This window comes from Onthophagus taurus, chromosome 1, assembly GCF_036711975.1.
Source record: "Onthophagus taurus isolate NC chromosome 1, IU_Otau_3.0, whole genome shotgun sequence".
Taxonomy (NCBI): domain Eukaryota; kingdom Metazoa; phylum Arthropoda; class Insecta; order Coleoptera; family Scarabaeidae; genus Onthophagus; species Onthophagus taurus.
The window spans coordinates 13,185,466-13,207,338 of record NC_091966.1 but is presented as its reverse complement, the minus strand read 5'-3'; the positions used below and the strand labels follow the sequence as shown (position 1 = coordinate 13,207,338).

At 32.0% G+C, this 21,873-nt stretch overlaps 2 protein-coding genes across 4 annotated transcripts in view; one reads left to right on the top strand and one right to left on the bottom strand.

The window, feature by feature from the left end:
* Nucleotides 1-9,695, top strand: part of LOC111413794 (trypsin delta-like) — a 21,484-nt gene extending 11,789 nt beyond the window's left edge. The window contains exons 1-4 of one of the 2 annotated variants that reach the window (XM_023044904.2): nt 7,114-7,305; nt 8,618-8,798; nt 8,892-9,288; nt 9,429-9,693. In XM_023044904.2, coding sequence (XP_022900672.2) covers nt 7,233-7,305; nt 8,618-8,798; nt 8,892-9,288; nt 9,429-9,611 — 834 coding nt within the window. In that variant the 5' untranslated portion in view covers nt 7,114-7,232 and the 3' untranslated portion in view covers nt 9,612-9,693. Of the gene's footprint in view, nt 1-7,113; nt 7,306-8,617; nt 8,799-8,891; nt 9,289-9,428 lie in introns of those variants that run through there. The other variant, XM_071197139.1, reaches the window with a different exon arrangement.
* LOC111413792 (trypsin-4-like) overlaps nt 1-21,873 on the bottom strand; it is a 25,991-nt gene extending 4,118 nt beyond the window's left edge. Inside the window, exons 1-4 of one of the 2 annotated variants that reach the window (XM_023044900.2) lie at nt 21,724-21,871; nt 21,387-21,567; nt 20,929-21,325; nt 20,497-20,779 (exon numbers count right to left, since the gene is read on the bottom strand). In XM_023044900.2, the coding sequence (XP_022900668.2) occupies nt 20,591-20,779; nt 20,929-21,325; nt 21,387-21,567; nt 21,724-21,796 (840 nt within the window). In that variant the 5' untranslated portion in view covers nt 21,797-21,871 and the 3' untranslated portion in view covers nt 20,497-20,590. Of the gene's footprint in view, nt 1-20,496; nt 20,780-20,928; nt 21,326-21,386; nt 21,568-21,723 lie in introns of those variants that run through there. The other variant, XM_071197131.1, reaches the window with a different exon arrangement.

Genomic DNA, 21,873 nt, shown 5'->3' with positions numbered 1-21,873 from the left:
ATTTTCTTATGGAAAATTTTGGTATCACTTTTAGTTTTTCCGGAAAATGGAACAGCTTTGTTTTTTTAAATGGAACACCCAGTATATTATGGTATCTTTCGAAAGAATAAAACAATACGAATTCAACGATACCTCACAATCAAATATCGGTTTATTAGTTTTTTACATAAAAATTAAACAAAATGCGGAATTTCGCCGGAAAAACCAACGTATCTTCGTGGACTACCTGTCGAGATACAATGGGCCAGATAAATGGTGGACGGTCAGTTAAAGGTCGGTCTACGCTCGGATTAAGCAGGGTTAAAATCAGCAATTCTTTTAGAATGTTTTTATGAAACAATCAATACAAGAAAAGGATAAAAAGAAAGTTCTTTTTAAAACTTCTAAGAAAAAATTGTCATAACAACAATTTTAAAGTTTGTAGGTACTTTGAAATTTTGTATTTAAGGCAGCATGCCTTATTATTTTCCTTCAGTTCTATCTTTGAATTCTACCCGACCAAGTATAACCAAAGAAAGGCGAGATCAAAATGGCTAGAAGGAGTTTAGAGCACAATATCGAAGCAATTTTAATATTCGCTCGTGCTGACAGAAATCTATATGAAACAGGGTGAAACATATTTGTTTCAGTGATGAATGTACTTTCTTTTTGGGTGGAAAATTGCATCGGCGTGATGTTAATCCACATGAATATCGTGACGTTATCACTCAATTTCATTAGAAAGTAAATGTTTTTTTTTTTAAGACTTTTGCAAATTGTACAACAGAATTCTGACGATTTTGAAATGGAACTAGTGTTTCATCAAGACGGAGCACCTCCACATTATGCGCCAATGGTACGAAATTATCTTGATAAAAATTTTAATGGACAACAAGATCACCAGATCTGACACCTTTAGATTTCTTTTTATGGGGTTATTTAAAATCCAAGGTAAAGGGTGTCTCAAAATTAACGCAAGATTTGAATTAAATAGAAAACACAGTTTTTAGTCTTTTGATTGTAATTTTTTTATTGATTCATAAAGTACATAGGATAGGGTTATTTATGAAATAACACATCGGGTAAATGGCCTCCACGGCTTTGCATACACATACGCACTCGTTTGTCGAAATTTTCCATGACCATTCTGCATAAATGTGGCTGAATTTCGTTGATGCAACGTTGAATCTCCTCCTTTAATGCACGCGTGGTTATGGGCTTGTTGACGTAGACCTGTGATTTTAAATAACCCCATAAAAAGAAATCTAATGGTGTTAAATCACACGATCTAGGGGACCAATTTTGATCACCGAAACGAGAGAGTACGCGACCTGGAAATGTCTCATGCAGTAATTGAAGTGTTTCACGGGCTGTATGACATGTGGCACCGTCTTGTTGAAACCACATATTGGCCACATCAATATCATTCAATTTTGACAAAAAAAACTGTGTTAACATGTCGCGATATCGAGCACCAGTAACAGTCACTGCTTGACCAGCCTCATTTTCAAAAAAGTATGGTCCAATTACGCCTCCAGCCCAAAATCCACACCAAACAGTGACACGTTGTGGATGCATTTGTTTTTCGACAATCACATGTGGGTTTTCAGAACCCCAAAAGCGGCAGTTTTGGGGATTAACAAACCCATCAAGGTGAAAATGTGCTTCGTCGCTTAGGATGATTTTGCTCGAAAAATCAGCATTCATTTGTTGATGCTCAATAATCCATTCAACAAACTCTCTACGCTGTGCATGGTCATTGGGCTTCAGTTGTTGTGTTAATTGAATTTTGTAAGCATGTAGGCACAGATCTTTAGTGAGTATACGCTGTACAGAGCTTCTTGAAATTTGCAATTCTTGTCCACGACGCCGAATTGAGGTTCCTGGATTGTCGCCGACACTCGCACGCACTGCTTCGATATTGACATTTGAACGGCTTGTTTTTGGACGACCAGTGTGTTTGGTGTTTCCAACGGATCCTGTCTCCCAAAATTTTTCAATTAATCTCTTCACAGTTGACGAAGTTAAAACAGTATTCCGATCATATTTTGTACGAAATTTTCGAACTGCGGCCGCCAAGGAGTCATTATTTTTGAAATATTGTTCAATAATGAAGACACGTTGTTCTATTGTGTAACGCTCCATTTTTACTAACCCTAAACTGTCAACTGTCGATTTATTTTTTTTTAGGGTTGTCAACACTTTACTGCATGAATGGCGGCAAATTGAAATCTTGCGTTAATTTTGGGACACCTTTATATGAAATTCCGTTGGGTAGTATTGAGGATTTAAAACAAAAAATTATTGACGTCTGCCAAAATATTGATCACATGTTAAGCCGTGTGAGAGAGGAAACACTACAAAGATGGTACCACTGCCTAGAAGTTCAAGGTAATCATATCGAACAATTTACTTAATATTTGATTCTTAATAAATAAAAAATTCTTTTATTATTCAATAACAACACTAAGCAAATTTTTCAACCGTTACCTATACTAACAAAATCTTTAATAAGAAAATTTCATTTCTTATATTGACTTTTTTCTTTATAAATATTTTTTGATAAAATATGATTAATTCATAAATTTAATATACTTCCAAAAAACTTTTATTTCATTTCTAAAAAAAATAAGTAATTGAACTTGCAATTTTAAATCCGTCTTAGCTCGAGCGTATACCGACCGTTAACCTACCGTCCACCATTTACCTGGCCGATTGCATTTCGACAGGTAGTCGACGAAGATACGTTGGTTTTTCCGGCAAAATGCCGCATTTTGTTTAATTTTTATGCGAAAAACTAATAAACCGATATTTGATTGTGAGGTACCGTTATATTCGTATTGTTTTCATCTTTCGGAAGATACCATAATATACTGGGTGTTCCATTTAAAAAAACAAAGTTGATCTATTTTCCGGAAAAACTAAAAGTGATGGCAAAATTTTCCATAAGAAAATATTTGTGCTGATAAAATATAGAAACTGACGTTTTTTTGTTCATAGTGATATCTCAATTTGTGCGGAAGTTAAACAGGGGGGGGGGGGTTACTTTACGCAAGCACTGTATATACAGTGCTAGCGTAAAGTAACCCCCCCCCCTGTTTAACTTCTGAACAGATTGAGATATCAATATGAACAAAAAAACGTCAGTTTCTATATTTCATCAGCACAAATATTTTCTTATGGAAAATTTTGGTATCACTTTTAGTTTTTCCGGAAAATGGAACAGCTTTGTTTTTTTAAATGGAACACCCAGTATATTATGGTATCTTTCGAAAGAATAAAACAATACGAATTCAACGATACCTCACAATCAAATATCGGTTTATTAGTTTTTTACATAAAAATTAAACAAAATGCGGAATTTCGCCGGAAAAACCAATGTATCTTCGTTGACTACCTGTCGAGATACAATGGGCCAGATAAATGGTGGACGGTCAGTTAAAGGTCGGTCTACGCTCGGATTAAGCAGGGTTAAAATCAGCAATTCTTTTAGAATGTTTTTATGAAACAATCAATACAAGAAAAGGATAAAAAGAAAGTTCTTTTTAAAACTTGTAAGAAAAAATTGTCATAACAACAATTTTAAAGTTTGTAGGTACTTTGAAATTTTGTATTTAAGGCAGCATGCAAATATTTTCCTTCATTTCTATCTTTGAATTCTACCCGACCAAGTATAACCAAAGAAAGGCGAGATCAAAATGGCTAGAAGGAGTTTAGAGCACAATATCGAAGCAATTTTAATATTCGCTCGTGCTGACAGAAATCTACATGAAACAGGGCGACAATTTAAGGAACGATTTCCTGAACATCCAATTAGTCGAAAATATTTAAGAGAGCTTGTGAATAAGTTTTTGGAAACTGGAAGCGTCGAAGACCGCAAAAGAACTGGTCGTCAGATATTAACAGAAGTATTTAATGTGCCCATGATGTCGTCTGCTGCTATCGCATCAACGTGTGATCTGTTAAATATTTCCGCGTCGTTGTTGGAAGACGTGGAAATACTTAAAGAAGAATAAATATCATCCATTTTAAATAAAAATGCTTCATGAATTAACAGAAGATGACCCTGATATAGAAGAACAGAATTTTGTGAGCTAATGACAAATATGGTTGAACGAAATCGATTATACTTGAAACATATTTGTTTTAGTGATGAATGTACTTTCTTTTTGGGTGGAAAATTGCATCGGCGTGACGTTAATCCACATGAATATCGTGACGTTATCACTTAATTTCATTAGAAAGTAAATGTTTTTTTTTCAAGACTTTTGCAAATTGTACAACAGAATTCTGACGATTTTGAAATGGAACTAGTGTTTCATCAAGACGGAGCACCTCCACATTATGCGCCAATGGTACGAAATTATCTTGATAAAAATTTTAATGGACAACAAGATCACCAGATCTGACACCTTTAGATTTCTTTTTATGGGGTTATTTAAAATACAAGGTATATGAAATTCCGTTGGGTAGTATTGAGGATTTAAAACAAAAAATTATTGACGTCTGCCAAAATATTGATCACATGTTAAGCCGTGTGAGAGAGGAAACACTACAAAGATGGTACCACTGCCTAGAAGTTCAAGGTAATCATATCGAACAATTTACTTAATATTTGATTCTTAATAAATAAAAAATTCTTTTATTATTCAATAACAACACTAAGCAAATTTTTCAACCGTTACCTATACTAGCAAAATCTTTAATGAGAACATTTCATTTCTTATATTAACCTTTTTTCTTTATAAATATTTTTTGATAAAATATGATTAATTCATAAATTTAATATACTTCCAAACAACTTTTATTTCATTTCTAAAAAAAATAAGTAATTGAACTTGCAATTTTAAATCCGTCTTAGCTCGAGCGTATACCGACCGTCCACCATTTACCTGGCCGATTGCATTTCGACAGGTAGTCGACGAAGATACGTTGGTTTTTCCGGCAAAATTCCGCATTTTGTTTAATTTTTATGCGAAAAACTAATAAACCGATATTTGATTGTGAGGTACCGTTGGTTTCGTATTGTTTTCATCTTTCGGAAGATACCATAATATACTGGGTGTTCCATTTAAAAAAACAAAGTTGATCTATTTTCCGGAAAAACTAAAAGTGATGGCAAAATTTTCCATAAGAAAATATTTGTGCTGATAAAATATAGAAACTGACGTTTTTTTGTTCATAGTGATATCTCAATTTGTTCGGAAGTTAAACAGGGGGGGGGGTTACTTTACGCTAGCACTGTATATATATCGCCACGCTATCGGTCCGTTGACGTTTTGTCCATATTTAAGTGGTTACTTATTTACCTTCAATTTGGTAATAGGTCTTTTCCTTTACAAACATGCATCGATGAACCACCTTCATTTTAATTTCAGTATAGGGAAACATTTCGTTCAATTTTGGCGAAAGTCCTCTTTGGGTCCAATTAACGTTGTGGAATCGGTATCGATTATAGAATCTGTTTAAAGTCGTCCAATAGTGACTCGGAAAAAGTTTATTTCTCTTTCCGTGTCGAATCTATTGGTGAGTAGACGTGAGAAACGAGTTATGAACGGCGCGGCGCATAGTGGGGCGAAACGCTGTTTTGCTGGCTAAAACCTACTTTATCAAACATTTTCAAATCAAGGGGGAAGTGATAATTATCAGCACTAAAAAGAATGACAATTTTAGTACACAGGTCAAACTAAACCGTAAAAATTTAGAAGTACATGCAAAAAACGCTGTTAAAGTCGAGAGAGCTACGCGCTGTCGGACAATCCGAAAATTTAGCGGAACTTCAAAACTGTTTATTTTAGAAACCATTTCGGAAATACTTCTGATTTTTTGTATATACCAACTTTGATATGTATTCTATTCATTTTATACAAGAACATGTCATTATCTTCGCTAGTTTTCTTGCTAGATTTTCTTTTGTATAAGACTGCTAGTTAATGAATAATTTATGTTTGAGTAGACATATCGTTGTGATATGTCAAGGATGTTCAAGGATTGCCATCTCTGATCCTTATATATCATTAATTAGACATGTTGTAGAGAAGCAAGTTAGACTTAGATTCAGAAGCCTTTGATTTGCTAAAATAAATATTCATTACTATTTTAGTGTAAGCATTATTACTTGTAGTTTAACAATTAAACAAGCATTATTTTTTTCTTAACAATAAATCTATATTTAAATATCATCTGTGTCTTATTTTAGAAGAAAAATTGTGACTAGGATAATGATTATACCGTTTATATTATTTATTGGAACTTCACAGGGTTGCTATTAGGCGAATGGGACAACATCTTAACTAACATTTTTAAACATACTATAAGGGTACTAAATGTCGTTAGAATCAATAAGGTAATTTTTAAATAAAAACAAACAAGGAGTAGTTTACCCCATGCAACCCTCTGGCACATGTGTGATACATCAATGGAAAGCTCTTTAGAAATGAATATTAGTTTATATATATGACTTTCGACAAAAAAAATGTGTTTAAAAGTTATTGAGTTTTGGGCAGCAAAATAGCGTTTCGCCCACTGTGCGGCGGACCGGCCGAGGGCGAGGGTGGGACCGAATGCCTGGATCTGATTTATCTGCTGTTGGACGACTTAAAACAATTCCCGTGCGGTTATTATAAACATTTCGAAAAAAATTTATTAGAAACATTGATAAAGAATAATGTATCCTTCAACCGTATAATGTTCTGATGCGGAAGATACTGGACACCTGTATACATATGACATATACATAGTATACCTCACTGGCTTAGTGGGTAGAGCAAGATCTCCTAGGGTAGTGGGTTCGAATCCTACACTAATCATTTTTGGTAGAGACAAAAATAAATAAATTAAATTAAATTATGACCTTCAATAAATATTCTAAATCTTGTTGGGACTTATCGTTAGATTCGAATCGGAATAAAATTTCGAATTGGAACATTTCTCCGACACAGTTGGTTCTAGCGAAACTAGAATTCCGAAAAGTTAAAATGTTGCATTTTAATTTTTGTTGTTTGACCCCAAATCTTTGTAAGTGACCCCAAAACAGATAATTTTCAAATCTGCTTCGAAACTCTTTCGATTTTGAATTATTCTGCTTTTCGCTGTCGATGCTATTTTTAATTTTTTTACCTCGAAAAGTGATAAACTTTAACACGACAAATCTCATTAAAAGAGTTTGAATTTCAAGAAGAATTCACATAATCTCTCACACTACCAGTGAGTGCCATTAGTTAGCAAACAAACCAGTCAATCGACTAAAAGAAATGAAGACTATAATTTTATTAGGCATGTTGATTAGTGCAATCACATGTAACGTTGTAAAAACCGAATCTAACGGTAAGTTGTATTCGATTTATTTATTTTTTTTCGAATTTTATTTCAATTTAATGCACTATAAATAAACAAATTTTAATTTAATATACAGGATGATTTATAACAAACGGAGCAGACTAAAAAGGTAGGTAGGTACTATGGGCCAATTTGAAGATATTTTCTTAATAATGTTTTGACCACAACTTAATAATCACAAAGATATAGAACGTTAAATTTGAACTGAGCATTTCTTACTATATACGGTATTACACTAGGTTTAAATTCAAACTGCAAATCTTTCGGGGTTACTTAAACAATGCATAATTAACAAAAATAATAAAATCTTGGTAATATAGCAGTTACGGCTATTTAAAAATTTGTTAAAATGCTCAAAAACTGGTGTTCTTTTTTGGTTACTTAGCAGCGGACATGTCATTTAACATTATTTAATAATAGTATATTGTTTTATATGGAAGAGAAGCAGTGCTTTTTATGGCGTGGTCTGTCGCTTAGCGACGAACGCAGTGAGTCGCTAATGACAGATGAGCCGTTAAAATTGTGGCGTGTCCGACAGTTTGCCGGACGAACGAAGTGAGTCCGGCAATGACGGACCAGCCACAAACGAATCTGCTTCTCTTCCGAATAAAACATAGTATTTTTTCTTCAAACGTTGCAAATAATACGGCGCTAAAGTGAAATGTTCTTCAACGTTATGGCGCTAAAGTGAAATTTACTTTAGCGCCATAACGCTGAAGTACTTTTTTGCTATGTTGATCTTAGCAACCGTCGTTATGCAACAATGACTTACTTCTACCGCGAGTAAACACGACAACAAAGTTGTCATTTAATGACGTTTGAAGAAAAACAATGTTATTTAACGTCAAAATTAAACATCTTCTGCTATTATTTAAGTTAAATTAATATTGAAAAAATTTAATAAAATTAATTTAAATTATTATTTATTAAATTTAACATCTATTATTTCTTTTAACAAATTACGTATTATCTAAAATAACAAAACTAATGAAACAATAAATTGCTACATTTACAGCACCTTCAAAAAAGAGGATGGCATATTTTTATTGTTCTTTACTGAATATCAGCAGTTCTCAAAAATGGACGTTAAATTATTTAAAAAATTAACATGCGATATCTATGTAACTATTAAGTTTTTAACAAAACACTATTAAGAAAATCTCGTCAGTTTGACCCCTAGTACCTACCCTTTTAGTCTGCTCCGTATGTTATAAGTTATAAATCATCCTGTATATTTAACTTAAGTTTCCGTTTGGACATATAACTGATATATGTATGTATTTTACTCGATTACAATAAGATGTTGCAGCAAGTCTCGAAAAAAATCGTTTTTTGACCAGAATGCCATTCTTTTCGTTTGTTAGTACAACAATCGATAAGCATCCTTATAAAGCATCCATACAATATAGCGGAAGACATATTTGTAGCGGTGCAATCATTTCAAGTCTATACATTTTGACTACAGCTCAATGTGTTGATCGGTAAGTTGATGATTAGCTTCTATATCAGTAGTTTAGAAATTTAACACTTTTATATCAATAGTTGATTTTACTACGAACCGTTTTTTTTTGTAGGAGATCTCTTGATCTGTTGACTGTTCGCGTCGGTACGACCGAATACAATCGTGATGGACGAGTAGTTTCCGTTAGTTCAATCAACATAAATCCCGATTTTAATGCGAGAACGTATGACTATGATATATCCATTTTAAAACTAGCATCGTCCCTCGCCTTTTCCAATACGATAAAATCAATTGACATGATTGCTGCCGGTGAGGTTGTGGAACCGTTGACTGATGTCATCGCGACAGGCTGGAACAATGCGACCCATGACGATTTAAGCTCTACCGAATTAGTTATCGTTTCGGAAAAGGAATGTCGAAGTTTGTACGGATTAAATGCCATCACGCCAAATATGATATGTGCAGGCGGTGGAACCGATGGAATTACCGGTGACAAAGATACTTGTCTCGTAAGTTTTTTTCCCAAAACTCCTCGATAATGTTTTATTTTTTTATTATCTGTTGTTATTATTGCTGCTATTGTTGTGGTTATTGTTATTATTGTTGTTGTGGTTGTGGAATGTAAAAAGTTATGTTTCTCTTCTTACAGATTGAACCAGGTACGACCTTGATTATGGAGAAAGCCACTAAAGATTCAGCTGGAATAACGTCTGTCAAACCGATATTAATTGGTTTAGCCGCTTGGGGATACGGATGTACTCGTTCGCAATATCCGTACGTTTACACATCAATTTCTAGCAGTCGAGAATTTATTCGCAAAACGATATCTTAAAAAGAATGCAATCTAATCTATTTTTATTGTTGTTGATGATGTTGACATCGTGAAATAAATCTCATGAGTCTTGAAAAAGTCTTTCTTTACGAAAAAAATTATAAATTTAAAAACTTTAAAAAAGATTACATAAAATAACATTAAAAATTAAAATTACTGAAATATTAGTGTGGTGGGCGCACAGAGAACCAGAGTGAAAGCTTCGGCCAATGTGATTTGTACTCTAGATATACAGGGTCCCGTTAAGGGTACGGAGCGGCTGTATCTCGGGATATCTCCTGGACCATTCAAGCGATTTGAATATTTTTGGTCTTGTTTGAAAGAGCATCTCATGCTCTTTTAAAAGATATTTTCAGTAAGACCGTTTGGGTTAAAACAAATAAGCTAGAGGGTATAAATAGTACAGTTCATTTTCACAGACCCTTAGTTACCATAAAATTTGCTAAATATTAGTGAAAACCGCATCTCGATATCTCCATCCATTCTCGAATTATAGAAAAAAATGTTAAAAATTGGTATATCTTAATCGGATCTTAAGCAAACAAATAAGAAAACGCAAAAATTTTATTACCTAGAACCTTCCTTCACACTTTATCCAAGCTTAAAACTTGTTCAAAACTATTTTTGAGGCGTGTTTAAAAGCCAACGGATCAATGAAACATCAACAATGATAATAAAACAAAATAAACCAAAACACTTAGAATTACTTACATTTTTGACAAAAATAGCTGACAAATGTTCGAAATGCATTCCATAAATCTCGACGCATTTATTTAATCTAATTTCGACGAAAAAAAACGCTGTTTAAGTCTCAGCCCTGGACACGTTTCTAATGGCATTTAATGTTTTGTACACTAACATACTTTCCCTGACTATTTCATTCATATCGTTAACAGCCAATAAGAATTCGCGGTTTTCCGTCAATTGCGAGTATTTCAGCGGTTATTTGGCCGTAACCATGGAGAACGATAATACGAACCTTTGTATTATCGCTGTAATACGAACCTTTGTATTATCGCTTGTTTGACATTTAATTAATTTAGAGACATCCATGCATGTTTCCATAACAATCAATGTAATTTATTAAAAAAATATAAAAATTCTAAAAATATGTCTATTTTTTATTCATGATATAGTCTAGCCATATACAAGACGACAATCGAAAATACACGAATCTCGACGTATTGCCTTAAAAAACACCACTCGACCTTCGGTCTCGTGGTGTTTCAGGCAATACGTCTCGTATTATCGAGTATTTTCGATCGTCTTGTTGTATAATATATGATTATTCTACCCCATAGATAAAAATCAAAAAGGGGTGAAAGCAATGTGGGTTTTGTTCGAACCCGAAGTATGCATATTATGCAAGTTTACACCAGGTTGTTGAAAGATGCTTCATGTATCCATAGCATTTATGATAAAAGGTTTGGATTTGCTCGAATCATATTTAAAAGTCAATGATAATAGTAATATATGTGTAGAAAAAACAATATTTCTTTAAAAGATGATATTTTATTTTTTATATTATCGGTGCTACAAATTTGTTTCGGTTAATTAAACCGTCATCAGGCACCACTGTAATATTGAAACTTAAATTAATTTTAAAAATTATCTTATATTACTACTTGGTCTTACCGTCTAATTGTCAATAATAAGTTTTTTGATGATGTAGTTGGAAAAGACATGTTAACATATGTCACTAATTATGCGTTCTCTTAATACAAATGAATAGATTACACTGATACAATAAACACACTACAAGTTGAGAGTAAAGAGTTAAAGTTATATAAAACCCACTATAAATAGTTAAAAATATAATAAAATTCAACACGTTAAAACGGGGAACAAAATAACATCGATGTGAATTTGATCAAGTATAAAATCGAGATACGTGATAGAGGGCTATTTTTGTACGAAAAATAACGTAGGTCAAGGAACTGGTTTATGTTATATTCACAAATTTTAAAAAATATCGGTTATTATTAAATTCAGTTATGTCATTTAATAGATCCTCTCGTTCATTTATTTTTATATAGAACTCTTCCCACAAATCCATTTCTCTAGATTTATTTAATGGCTTCAGAATTTTCATATTATCTAAACTAGCTGTATGATTGTTTTGTTTAATGTGTTTAAAAAACGCCGAATTACTCTTTGAGATATGTTCTTTGTATCTAGTTTTTATATTTCTACCTGTTTGGCCTATGTAGAACATATCACAACTATCACATTTGATCTTATATACCCCGCTCTTTTCCCAATATTGAAACTTATGTCTGTTATTAACTAATAGGTGTCCTAAGCTGTTATTGGACCTAAAGGCAGGGGTTATATTGTATTTTTTGCTTTTAAAGTTTTTTTCCAGATTAGGGTGATAGGGTAAAATTATATATTGTTTTTTGGCGTAGACTCTTGGGAATATGATGTTGTTTATATTATTATTATGCATTTTGTAATATATGTTTTGCATTTCTGGGAAACAATATCCATTATCTAGGCCTATTTTTATGATGTTACTAAGTTCAGAATTAAATGAGTTTTCATCCAATGGTATATTGATTAACCGATTAAATAAAAATCTGAACGCCGCTTCTTTGTGTTGTTGACAGTGATGAGAATTCTTTGGAATAATGCAGTTTGTTGTTGTATCTTTTCTGAATATGCTAAATTTAAGTGACTTATTTTTCGAATCCTTTCGAATGGTTATGTCTAAAAAATTGATTTTGCTATCACTTTCAAGTTCGGTAGTGAATTTCAGGTTGCAGATATTGTTGAAAATGTTATTCAAGGCATGAAACCTAGCGGGATTACCGTTGTAAACGATGAGGATATCGTCTACGTATAATGTAAAATGCTATGTCTCGGGTGAAAGTGCTATATTTATTTGAAAACAACTTCCGTTCGAACCAATTGACAAAAATTTCAGCCATTATCCCTGATATCGGTGAACCCATAGGGAGTCCGTCAGTCATGTTGTAATATTTATTATTGAATATGAAAAAATTTTGGTCACAGACATGTTTAAGAATATTTAGGAAACCATATATTTCACTAAGTTGTAAGTTTAGTTTAGTTTTATTAGTGGCCAGGAATGTTTCTATTATGCTGATGGTCTTAGATATCGGAACATTTGTGTATAAGTTTTTGATGTCAAGAGAAATAAGTTTTGTATGTTTTTCAATTTTTATGTTTTTAATTTTGTTTATCAAATCTACTGAATTCTTAATACGATGTGTGAATTGACTTTCAAAAATCTGATATAAGAACTGTTGGAGTTTCTTTGCAATTTTTTCCGAAGGTGTTTGTTTATTACTAATTATGGGTCTTATGCTTTTATCGGGTTTGTGTAATTTAATTAGACTTTTCAGAGTGGGTGCTAAAGGATTCATTACTGTTGAGTTGTAAGTGTTAATATTTAATTTTGGTACGTAACTTTCTTTTATAAGTTTCTTTAATTTGGTGTTAAATTTTAATGTCGGGTTATAATTAATTGAAATAATATTATTTTCTTTGAAAAAGTTTTCGGTTTTTTCTATGTATTCATCCCTATTCATTAACACTAGTCCTGCATTTTTATCTCCCAAAGTGACAATAAGGTTGTCTTTGTTTATTTTTCGTTTTAATTTTTTAAGGTTTGCTTGTATAAAGTTATACTCTTTTTGAGTATTTTTTCCCATGCTATTGATATTGTGTATATTGTGGAAATTATCGTTAAGTATGTCCCTTCTGAAAGGGTTATTGGTTAGTTGGGATTCCATGGTAATAGCTAAGTCAATAGGTTTCAAAATAGGTGGTAGTGAAAATTTGTGTCCTAAATTCAAAGTTAAGACACATAAGATATTCAAAAATCAACAATTTGAACTTGAGAAAAAACTCATTAGGAAACAGCTGAGAACTCACTACAGGCAACAATCGACTATAGATTCCACACTAAAATTTATTCATAGAAATTTACAGAAACAACTCCACTTTATAGAGATTGAAGAGATCTTGAACAAAATTAGAGAAGAGGTATATTACAAGACATTGAAAACAAAAGGAAATAAACGCAAGAAACTGCTTAGCTTAGTTAAAGACAAGCAAAATCATAATAATCAAATGGAATACAATGGGCATAGTATTAAGAATAACAAGGTTAATTTAATGTATAATGATATCAATAATGATTCAAGTCGAGGAATGAAGGTCAATAATATTAGAAATACTAATCATTTTACAATTAAAAAAATCGACAAAAACAACCCCGTTCAAAGCATAAAATTAACTAATTTGGAAGATCTCACTTTCCCACCGCGTTTCACAAATCTGAGCCACTCTCAATTAACAAAAAACGACATTGATTTACTTAATTTAGGACACAAATTTTCACTACCACCTATTTTGAAACCTATTGACTTAGCTATTACCATGGAATCCCAACTAACCAATAACCCTTTCAGAAGGGACATACTTAACGATAATTTCCACAATATACACAATATCAATAGCATGGGAAAAAATACTCAAAAAGAGTATAACTTTATACAAGCAAACCTTAAAAAATTAAAACGAAAAATAAACAAAGACAACCTTATTGTCACTTTGGGAGATAAAAATGCAGGACTAGTGTTAATGAATAGGGATGAATACATAGAAAAAACCGAAAACTTTTTCAAAGAAAATAATATTATTTCAATTAATTATAACCCGACATTAAAATTTAACACCAAATTAAAGAAACTTATAAAAGAAAGTTACGTACCAAAATTAAATATTAACACTTACAACTCAACAGTAATGAATCCTTTAGCACCCACTCTGAAAAGTCTAATTAAATTACACAAACCCGATAAAAGCATAAGACCCATAATTAGTAATAAACAAACACCTTCGGAAAAAATTGCAAAGAAACTCCAACAGTTCTTATATCAGATTTTTGAAAGTCAATTCACACATCGTATTAAGAATTCAGTAGATTTGATAAACAAAATTAAAAACATAAAAATTGAAAAACATACAAAACTTATTTCTCTTGACATCAAAAACTTATACACAAATGTTCCGATATCTAAGACCATCAGCATAATAGAAACATTCCTGGCCACTAATAAAACTAAACTAAACTTACAACTTAGTGAAATATATGGTTTCCTAAATATTCTTAAACATGTCTGTGACCAAAATTTTTTCATATTCAATAATAAATATTACAACATGACTGACGGACTCCCTATGGGTTCACCGATATCAGGGATAATGGCTGAAATTTTTGTCAATTGGTTCGAACGGAAGTTGTTTTCAAATAAATATAGCACTTTCACCCGAGACATAGCATTTTACGGTCGATACGTAGACGATATCCTCATCGTTTACAACGGTAATCCCGCTAGGTTTCATGCCTTGAATAACATTTTCAACAATATCTGCAACCTGAAATTCACTACCGAACTTGAAAGTGATAGCAAAATCAATTTTTTAGACATAACCATTCGAAAGGATTCAAAAAATAAGTCACTTAAATTTAGCATATTCAGAAAAGATACAACAACAAACTGCATTATTCCAAAGAATTCTCATCACTGTCAACAACACAAAGAAGCGGCGTTCAGATTTTTATTTAATCGGTTAATCAATATACCATTGGATGAAAACTCATTTAATTCTGAACTTAGTAACATCATAAAAATAGGCCTAGATAATGGATATTGTTTCCCAGAAATGCAAAACATATATTACAAAATGCATAATAATAATATAAACAACATCATATTCCCAAGAGTCTACGCCAAAAAACAATATATAATTTTACCCTATCACCCTAATCTGGAAAAAAACTTTAAAAGCAAAAAATACAATATAACCCCTGCCTTTAGGTCCAATAACAGCTTAGGACACCTATTAGTTAATAACAGACATAAGTTTCAATATTGGGAAAAGAGCGGGGTATATAAGATCAAATGTGATAGTTGTGATATGTTCTACATAGGCCAAACAGGTAGAAATATAAAAACTAGATACAAAGAACATATCTCAAAGAGTAATTCGGCGTTTTTTAAACACATTAAACAAAACAATCATACAGCTAGTTTAGATAATATGAAAATTCTGAAGCCATTAAATAAATCTAGAGAAATGGATTTGTGGGAAGAGTTCTATATAAAAATAAATGAACGAGAGGATCTATTAAATGACATAACTGAATTTAATAATAACCGATATTTTTTAAAATTTGTGAATATAACATAAACCAGTTCCTTGACCTACGTTATTTTTCGTACAAAAATAGCCCTCTATCACGTATCTCGATTTTATACTTGTTCAAATTCACATCGATGTTATTTTGTTCCCCGTTTTAACGTGTTGAATTTTATTATATTTTTAACTATTTATAGTGGGTTTTATATAACTTTAACTCTTTACTCTCAACTTGTAGTGTGTTTATTGTATCAGTGTAATCTATTCATTTGTATTAAGAGAACGCATAATTAGTGACATATGTTAACATGTCTTTTCCAACTACATCATCAAAAAACTTATTATTGACAATTAGACGGTAAGACCAAGTAGTAATATAAGATAATTTTTAAAATTAATTTAAGTTTCAATATTACAGTGGTGCCTGATGACGGTTTAATTAACCGAAACAAATTTGTAGCACCGATAATATAAAAAATAAAATATCATCTTTTAAAGAAAATATTGTTTTTTCTACACATATATTACTATTACAAAGATGAACCTGGAGGTGAATATCGCTAATTCAATGATAATAGTTCAGTCTGTTATCATAATCGGTATCTGTTAAGGCCTGATGTAAAATAATATGGTGGAGATACATATTATTCTCTTGAGGAATCTTGTGAACAATTGTTTATTAGATTATCGATGATTTTCAGATTAGATTGAGATTAAATTGAAATTATCAATGCGATCCCAGATTATGTGTATCATAGGAATGATCCATTTGATTCATTAATACTTTCTGGCTACATATTTACCTTGTGTCTAATACCTGGCTTATGTTATATAACTCATTTGAAGGTGATGTTATATTTTTGTTGTACATTATTCTTAATATCCATTTCTGTACTTAATTATTTTTTTCAAAATGAGTGACGGTTACCCCTCCCCAACCCAAAACAGCATATGACATAAGTGATTGTAGAAGGGAGTAGTGAACAACTCTCAAGTGTCTTTTATCCAAAAACTGTGACAGGTACCTAAATCTGATAAAACACTTCTAGAGAAAAATGTCTAATAACTGCATTGCATGCAATTTTTCCATGCAGTTGCATCATATCCGAAACATTGAAAATAAATCATCATACGCTTCTGCGTTAGTAAATGACTTGTTTACAGTTACTATGGTTATGTGATTTGTTTTTCTCGATAAGGTAATACTATACATAAACTATTTTTATTTCAATTTAATATACTACACATAATAGTTATTTATATTACAAGTGGGCTAGAAACATAATTACAGTACGAGTGTGGAGAATTGCACGACGAGGTCGTAGACCGAGTCGTGTAATCACACGAGTACTGTAATTATGCTCTAGCCCACGTGTGATATACAGCATTTTATCTACGACTGCTAAAAATTACTAAAAAATCAATTTCTTTAAAAAAGTCTATTTGACATTTATAAAAATATTTTGAAATGATTGTTGTCAATTTTGAAATGTCAGTTTCAACATGTTTACTCATCTGGAATAATTGTTTTGAAATGTAAAAACATAACAATTAATGTTTATAATAAATATTATTGTTTCTCTGTAAGTAGACAGCACTTATTCTTTTGTATTGTCGCTCGTTTCAATAAATTGAGTTTGTTCTGATTAGGTTAAAAATGAGTTACGTAATGAAACCAGTGCGGTAATGAACTTCATTACGTAACTCAAATCACCTCAAATGAGTGCGGTAATGATGACTTATCCAAGCAGTCGTAGATAATAGTTATTTATATTACAAGTGGGCTAGAAAATAGAATTGCACGACGAGGTCGTTGACCGAGTCGTGTAATCACACGAGTACTGTAATTATGCTCTAGCCCACGTGTGATATACAGCATTTTATCTACGACTGCTAAAAATTACTAAAAATCAATTTCTTTAAAAAAGTCTATTTGACATTTATAAAAATATTTTGAAATGATTGTTGACAATTTTGAATTGTCAGTTTCAACAACATGTTTACTCATCTGGAATAAGTGTTTTGAAATGTAAAAACATAACAATTAATGTTTATAATAAATAGTATTGTTTCTCTGTAAGTAGATAGCACTTTTTCTTTTGTATTGTTGCTCGTTTCAATAAATTAAGTCTGTTCTGATTAGGTTAAAAATGCGTTACGTAATGAAACCAGTGCGGTAATGAACTTCATTACGTAACTCAAATCACCTCAAATGAGTGCGGTAATGATGACTTATCCAAGCAGTCGTAGATAAACTAATTTTATTTTAATTTAATATGTTTTTGTTGACAACTTACGTTTTTGTTTGGACATGTAACTTATATATGTGTGTATTTTATTCGATTACAATAAGATTCTGCACCAAGTCTCGACTAATAATCGTTTTTTGGCCAGAATGCCATTCGTTTTGTTTGTTAGCACAACAATTTATAAACATCCTTATCAAGCGTCCATACAATATAGCGGAAAATATATTTGTTGCAGAGCAATCATTTCAAAGCTTTGTATTTTACCTATGCGAAGTTAACCCTCATTTTTCTAGCCGCCAATTAGATAGGATTTTACATGTATAGTATTTAGATTATAACAATATCTCATTCGAAAGCTTAATCCTTGGCCAATACGAAAGAGGAAATGCCCGATTCAAAACGAGCGTCCAACGGTGAACGTTGGAAGTTGGCATTTGGCTGTGTTCCTCCGACCGGTGTCGGTATTCTTGCACCGAGTCAAAGGGATCTTCCAACGTTTGAAGTAAAAGGGGCGACGAAAAATATTTTATTTGATTTTTTGTAGTTAGTAAGAATTCTTTTTAATAAAAGATTAATGTAACAAAAGTTTTAACGTAGCCATCTTATTGTTCCTGTATTTTTTATACATATTATGCTGTTTTTTTAATTTGTCTAAACACTTAACTTTAAAACCACTAGCCAGAAAATGTATAAAAATATAAATTTAATCAATAACGTATTCAAAATTTAATTTTTTTTTGTCCGAAAAACTACAATTAAGGAAACATAAAAATATTATATTTTTTCATCTTTCCATTTTTTTCAAATAATGCCTTGCAAGACAAAACAACCACAGCAGCGCTAGCAATCAACATCATCATCCTCCTCTTCCAGTTTTAAAACTGAAGCAATGTTTGTACCAAACTGTTTATATCACCTATTTGGTCGAACATTCCATTCACCGTGTAGCAGGAACATTCGTCACACCAACTGTCGAACTTAGTTGTTTTAAACGTTCGGTCCAACGTTGGAACGACCCAATTGCCGTTCGAATATTTACGTCTTACGTAACAAAGTGTTTTGTAATACGAGTGTCTTCGTTTTCTAAGTGTATGTTCTCCTTATTAGAAACTTAAAAAAATTTCCTAATACTACAAAAAATATTAAAAATTAACACAGACTGTTTTCATTCTCGTTGAAGACAGCATACATTATAGTAAATAAATACTACCACAATTTTTGTACTACACAGCGCTGAGAGCCAGTATAACCGTGTTGTGTATGTATCGACAAACGGTGTATTAGAAATTAATTCAATTGTATCACTTTTTACGACAAGAAAAGTACTGCATTGTTGTAGTAAATTAGTAGAATCCAGTTCTTGCTGTGTTACGTGTCGTATTCGTAGCATATTGCTAGGATATCATAAGCACGGCTCAATGCGCCGGTTGAATACGGTTAAAATGTGTATTATCGATACCGATTCCATAACGTTGATTGGACCCAAAGAGGACTTTCTTCAAAATTGAACGAAATGCTTCCCTATACTGAAATGGAAATGAAGGCGGCTCATCGATGCATGCTTGTAAAGGAAACAAAACCACATTACAATGAGGGAAATTATTCTTGACTTTCAAGAAAAATTTATTTATTGGTAAATTATTTCGGAGGAAATACAAATAGCATACGAAAGTATGAATTTTTTAAATAAAGTATTTTGCAGAAAAACAATCTATAATATTTTTTATGAAAAAAAAATAATGACCATCTTTTAAAATTACTTGCCAAGGATGCTGAAGTACTCCTTTTTTAGAATAGGTGTGTCAAAATTAATAGACATACATTTTTTCAACCTTAACTGAATCAAACTAATATTTTTTTCGCAAAACCTAACGACTTCTGTTGTTTGATTTGCGACTACTATGGTAGCATGGTAAGTAAGGATTACATTATTAAAAAATAACTATTAAATTGCGAAAATTTCTAACCGTAGTACCTAAAGACATGATGTACCGGAACGACATGAAATTTTTTTCTTATTTTTACCAGAACAGGTATGGCATCTCGCCCGGTACCCGCTTGACGTTGAGTTTCGGGACACCTGTATAAAGTAGATCTAGAGTACAAATCGCATTGACCGAAGCTTCCGAAGCTCTGGTTTTCTGTGCTTCCACCGCACTAATTTTTCAGTAATTTGAATTTCTAATGTTGTTTTATGTAATTTTTTTAAAAGTTTTTTTAAAGATTGCATTCTTTTTAAGATGTCATTATTTTACGAATAAATTCTCGATTGCTGGAAGTTAATGTGTAAACGTACGGATATTAAATGTGTAGACGGTAGTTTAATAGTTTTATCGAATTTATCCGTTATTTTTGGGATGCACTGCATAGATAAATTTTCTGTAATTTTAATTTTTAATATAATTTTATGTATTTTTTTTTCTAAATTTATTTTTTTTTTCGTCAAGAAAGACTATGAAAAATTGAATTCAAGAAAGATCATTTATTTCTTTTTCAAGGCACATGACATTTATTTCACGATGTGTCAACAACATCATCAACAACAATAAAAATAGATTAGAATGCAGGTATCGTTTTGCGAATAAATTCTCGATTGCTAGAAATTGATGTGTAAACGAACGGATATTGCGAACGACTACATCCGTATCCCCAAGAGGCTAAACCAATTAATACCGGTTTGACAGACGTTACTCCAGCTGAATCTGTAGTGGCTTTCTCCATAATTAAGGTCGTACCTGGTTCAATCTGTAAGAAGAGAAACATAATTTTTTACACTCCACAACCACAACAACAATAATAATAATAATCACAACAATAGCAGTTATAGTAGCAATAATAACAACAGATAATAAAAAAATAAAACGTTATCGAGAAGTTTTGGGAAAAATACTTACGAGACAAGTATCTTCGCCACCGCTAACTCCGTCGGTTCCACCGCCTGCACAAATCATATTTGGCATGATGGCATTTAATCCGTACAAACGACGACATTCCTTTTCCGAAACGATAACTAATTTGTTAGAGTTTATATCGTCTTGGGTCGCACTATTCCAGCCTATCGCGATGACTTCAGTCAATGGATTCACATCCTCACCGGCAGCAATCATGTCAATTAATTTTATCGTAGGGGAAAAGGCGAGGGACTTTGCTAGTTTTAAAATGGATATATCATAGTCAAACGTTCTAGCATTATAATCGGGATTTATGTCGATTGAACTAACGGAAACTGTTTGTCCACCACGATTGTATTCGGTCGCACCGACGCGAACACTTAACAGATCAAGAGATCTCCTACAAAAAATCGAATCGTAATAAAACCAACTATTGATATAAAAACAAATCATCAACTTACCGATCAACACATTGAGCTGTAGTCAAAATGTATAGACTTGAAATGATTGCGCCGCTACAAATATGTCTTCCGCTATATTGTATGGATGCTTGATAAGGATGTTTATCGATTGTTGTACTAACAAACGTAACGAATGGCATTCTGGTTAAAAAACGATTTTTTTCGAGAGTTGATGCAGCATCTTATTGTAATCGAATAAAATACATACATATATAAGTTATATGTCCAAACAAAAACTAAATTTAAATATATATTAAATTAAAATAAAATTAGTTTATATATAGTGTATTAAATTGAAATAAAATTTGAAAAAATAAATAAATCGAATACAACTTACCGTTAGATTCGGTTTTTACAACGTTACATGTGATTGCACTAATCAACATGCTTAATAAAATTATAGTCTTCATTTTTGTTTAGTCGATTGACAGGTTTGTTTGCTAACTAATGGCTCTTAGTGGTGGTGTGAGAGATTATGTGAATTCTT